Source organism: Arachis hypogaea, chromosome 6, assembly GCF_003086295.3.
Source record: "Arachis hypogaea cultivar Tifrunner chromosome 6, arahy.Tifrunner.gnm2.J5K5, whole genome shotgun sequence".
Classification (NCBI taxonomy): domain Eukaryota; kingdom Viridiplantae; phylum Streptophyta; class Magnoliopsida; order Fabales; family Fabaceae; genus Arachis; species Arachis hypogaea.
Genome location: NC_092041.1, coordinates 25,153,022 through 25,157,819, shown reverse-complemented (window position 1 = coordinate 25,157,819; position 4,798 = coordinate 25,153,022). Strand labels below are relative to the sequence as shown.

Sequence of the window (4,798 nt, the reverse complement as noted above, 5' to 3'; positions counted from 1 at the left end):
TTTAAGCAAGGATTATCATAAAAAGATGTTTTTGGCATCTTCATAGGAGTAGTTACCATACAATATTACTTAGATTGAACCTGCAAAACAGGAAACTCAATCAGTTTATGGAAAGAGTGTCACTAGTTAGCAGAATTAGCAACACATTAAATCAGCAAAATATCATCAATAATTAGGTCTTCCTGGAAATTACTCCAGTAAAATAATATTAAATCCCTTGACCCTGTTTTAATTATATATCATGAGTTTAAGTTACAACTCAATAACAAGTATCAGTTCTATAATTCAGGTTTATTGCTGATCAATAACAATTATGCTTTGCCATATAGCCAATTGAAAAAACAATAGAAATCCCAACAGGGCAGAAGTTTTCTCAGATTATCACACTTCCTGATATCATATTATTAGGTCCAAACAATGGTTCTCTTTCCTTTCCTGCAAAATTGTGAAGCATGCAATATACATATGCATGCAAAGAATGAAATAGTCATTTTTTATGGTACAATAATACAACTTTTTATGCTGCAGCGGACCGCTTCTCCTCATAATCATCGAGATTAAGAGCTTGCAGCAATTTTGGCCAAGATTCTGGGATCCCTCCGGGAAGGTTAAACTCCAATAGTTTTCCTCGACTACGGTAGAATTCCTCCACAGGCTTACTCTGCATTCATGACAGAAAAAAGTTATAAGAATGTATGTTTAAAATAAAATAGACAACAAAGTCAAAAGGTAATGGGTAGCAACAAGAAATTAGAAATGTTTTAACTCTCTATGCAGAGTTATTCAGATCTATCACATGCTTCCATAATAAATAAATAAATAAATAAAAAAGGTCATACGCAGTATTTGAAGGAATCAACGAACTCAAACTGTCAATAGCTTAATTAAGTCAACTGAATAATAATAACAATAACAGGGAAAATACCATTTCATTGTATATGCGAAGCCTTTCTTTAACTACAGCTTCAGTATCGTCTGAACGAGTAATGAGCTTTGACATACAATGAGCTGGAGGAAGAAGCGGAGCCATAGACATTCCAGGGCTCCCATTCTCACCCTTGACGTCAATGGAAGCAACATTAAAATTTCCACCACACTGATTGCAAATTCTCCTACCCAGGCATTTTGCAAGCAATGCTTCTTCTTGGAGCTTCAGATTGACTACCAAGTCAATGTCAATTACTCTTTCCAATATTTCCTAAGCACAAGAAAAAAGCAATAAAATTTTATGCACATTATTCAAATAAACAGCTGCTATAGAAAACTAACATGTTATAGACTTCATGCATCCAGAGAGAGAAAGAGAGAGAGGTTGAGGGGTGGTAAAGAGGGTTTGGGAAGGTTGGCAAAAAAATAAGCTGCTGTTTGGTTACTTAGTCTCAAGAAATATCAAACGATGAGATGAGAAAAATTGGTTATTCGGAGCTTTGCATTTGGTTACTTAGTCTCAAGAAATATCAAACGATGAGATGAAAAATTGGTTATTCGGAGCTTTGCATTTACTTTTGATCCATTATCAATTTAGATTATTTTGATATATCACACAAATGTGTTGACATAAACCGAAGAGTTTGAATTTTGACCTTTAAGGTAGCTGTTAATTGTTGTCATCATTAAGAGTTTTTTTTTTAACGATGACATAAGCATGATTCAATTAAATTCTGAAGGAAAGAAAAAAGCTCAATCGGTAGAGGAACAAAATTAAATCCAACATACTTATAGTTTTGGTGAAAAGTAATAGTTGGTTAGCTGTAAACAAAAAAAAAATCAAAGAATCTAGGTAAGATAGGTTATTTCTGAAATAATCATATTATCCATTCTAACAAGACTCCTACACACTTTTCATTAAAATTTGTGCTTTGCAAATTAGAACCCACTATCAATAGCAATATTGATGCGCCAGTGCTATGGAGGTGTAACAATAACGAAATATAGAGATACTCACTGCTTGGCTTATTGTTCGAGGAAAACCATCAAGAATGAATCCGGACTCGCCTTTAGCTTCCCCATCAGCCAACCTCTTTGATAATAAACTTATAATAATTTCATCTGATACCAATTTACCTTGATTTACAATTTCTGATAGCTGTAAAAGAAACCATACATTGCATTTAGAGACCAAAGAGATTGTGTGAAACTGTGAATGACGAAACAGGAAAACAGTATATAACTATATGGTCTTATTATGTATTGAGCAATGCTAGGGGGTCAGTAATTTTTGTGATTGTTAGCCATCAATTAGCCATCAATGATGATTTGATGGTGTGAGATTGGTGTGAAATTTCATCCAATGGCTCACCTTCTTCTGCCGGTTACATGCTGGCCAAAATTCAATAAAACTGTTGGTCCCCTAGACTTTTCCTTATGTATAATTCGTTTCATGTTATTAATATTTATTTATGGGTTTAGCTAACCAAGTTAAGGTTGCTAGTAATAGAAAGTTTTAAATACTTTATTTTAATAAATGCACAACAAATGCATTGAGAATTTAAATTTTGCATTGTTTTCTAAAAAGACTTTCTTAATTTATAACTTAATCATATGCCCTAAGGGGACATGTTAGATGTTAGCTAAACCCTTAATTTGGAAAAAAAAAAAAAATATGCCCTAATAATTAGTTCTCAAAACCATTTCACCTTCCATTCACCCTTGTCAGCTCTAAATGAACAGATAAAAATTAGGGCACACTATGACCTCTTGAAGTACCATTAATAAGCATCATTAAAAGCTCAAAAGAATCAACATTCGTCAATATCTACAATTTCAAATACTTAGTGACTTTAAAAATGTTTAAAAAAAAAAAAGATGCTTAGACATCAATAATAAAAGATTGACATTATAATAAAGCTTTCCACTATTGGTTGTGGTAATCATCACCGAGATCTGTACTAATGGAGCATGACGAAGAGGGAGAAGGCATCATCAAGGGTGGATGTAGCACCAAACAAACAAGGCCATAAATAGAGAGCGAGGAGGAGGAGGAGGAAAGGAGTGAAATCACATACAAGAACACGTGAGAGAGAAAAACAGAGGAAAATTGAACAGGTTCTAAAAATAGACAGTATTTAAAGAGGATTTTCTTTAAAAATAAAAAAAAAGACCTTGATAGAAACTGGTTTTAATAAATACAGAGATTAGTTTTAAAATTGTTTTTGAAAAGCAGGTTTTTTAAAGTATAGGTATGGTTAGGATCAATTCGCTGGAGCTGTGTTTTTTTTTTTCTTTTTGTTTTTAAACAGACAATCAAGACATCAATAATTTGGTTCAGCGAAATGTTGAAACTCCCCGAAATTCAACCTTCGAAAAATCCCCATATAAACCCAGTAAAATAAATTCCACATGCAATCAAAAGAACAGAATATGCTACACTTGTAGAAAAAGAGAACGCAAGAACCTCAATAATTAAATTGTTTAAGTAACCGAGGACGGCCAAATCCAAATTTAGATGGATACTGCACAGATTATCATGAAAAAAAATAAAAAATAAAAAACATCAACGATAAGTGGCAAATTATGGCACAAATAATCACCCTTAAGATTATCTACAATCAGAAGAGTTTGAGAATTTTCAACTCCAACAACCAGATTAAGAATTAAGATCCAGTTCCAGCTAAAGCTACGTCCAACAAAAGTCTATAGATTCAAGCTCTCAAAATCAATGTTTTTTTTCTTCTTTCCTACACAGATGTCAACCCCATAATAACAATCCTGTACTACAGGATCATACGATTGCATCACTACATCTATCCATACAGCTTATCAGACACAGAAGGTACACATTTTTAATATCACTTCACAAGGAATACTATCCAGATATGCGACATCACAAGTATAAAATTGATAACACTACGCCATTAACACTTCAAAATTTCAACTCAACCAAAATCATGTAACATAAAGGTAAATTTTTCCGTCAAATTTAAAAATATTAGGAAGAGGTTAAAAAGTAAAAAGAAGGGTTTAGGGAACCTGAGAGGAAAGGGGGCCTTTGGAGGCGAGCTCGTGGCGGACGAGATCGCCGGTGGCGATGTGAGGGACGCCGATGAGGTTGCAGAGGCGGCTGGCGTAGGTGCCCTTTCCGACGCCGGGGCACCCAAGGAACACCCACTGCACATTCCTGTCTTTCGGATCCTTGCGCTGCGGGGCGTGGAAGTCATCCTGCGGCGGCGCGTGGGAGCTGGATTCGGAACAGAAGAGCCTTCTTGCCGCGGTGGAAGAGACGAAGAGGGAAGGGGAGGCGCGCTTCACGAGGCGGGTTATGGCCGCCATTGGAACGAATCTGAGGAAAGCCTAAAGCAAAGCAAAGCAAAGCAAAGCGAAGAAGAAGAAATACCTTTTAACGGTAATTGGTATGGGGATTGCACGCCCCCTGATTATTTATTAAAATATTATTTTCTAACGAAATTGTTTCTATTATTTTGGAAACCTCTTTAATTTGTTCCGATTTATATTTTATTGGTGTTGGCCTTTAGAAAATTGAAGCTATAATCACCGTGTGTTGGCACTTGGCAGTGTTGCTTAAGTATGGCTTCTTTTTATTTAGTTAAAAAAAAAAACTGGCATTGTTATTACGTGAACATAATATGCAATTTTTTCTGAGTTGTAAGTTGTAACATCAATTGAATTTGTTACCATTTACCAATAATGTTTTGGGGTCAAAATTTAGAAGTCAAACGGAGTTATAATTTTTTTTCCTTTTGTTCGTATTTATTAATTATAATAAAGCTCTGCATCCAAGTTATTTAATCAATTAAATTTAACTAAGTTGTTCTAACTTAATTCAGCTACATGTGTCGTT

General features: G+C 34.6%; 1 protein-coding gene across 1 annotated transcript; it reads right to left on the bottom strand.

Moving 5' to 3' along the window:
- Positions 1 to 203: 203 nt before the first annotated feature.
- Positions 204 to 4,587, bottom strand: LOC112696492 (adenylate kinase 1, chloroplastic). The gene is made up of 4 exons (XM_025749290.3): positions 3,970 to 4,587; positions 1,946 to 2,086; positions 926 to 1,198; positions 204 to 661 (listed from the first exon to the last, which is right to left on the bottom strand). The coding sequence occupies exons 1-4, from the start codon at positions 4,267 to 4,269 to the stop codon at positions 518 to 520; spliced, it is 858 nt and encodes a 285-aa protein (XP_025605075.1). The 5' UTR covers positions 4,270 to 4,587; the 3' UTR covers positions 204 to 517.
- Positions 4,588 to 4,798: the final 211 nt, after the last annotated feature.

What these genes read in the sequence shown, in the direction of transcription:
- LOC112696492 (XM_025749290.3), bottom strand. Translation starts at nt 4,269, where the DNA reads ATGGCGGCCATAACCCGCCTCGTGAAGCGCGCCTCCCCTTCCCTCTTC. An exon ending in AAGGCCCCCTTTCCTCTCAG is followed by an intron (nt 2,087 to 3,969) that starts GTTCCCTAAACC and finishes TTTCTTTTACAG; the next exon opens with CTATCAGAAATTGTAAATCA. An exon ending in CTCGAACAATAAGCCAAGCA is followed by an intron (nt 1,199 to 1,945) that starts GTGAGTATCTCT and finishes TCTTGTGCTTAG; the next exon opens with GAAATATTGGAAAGAGTAAT.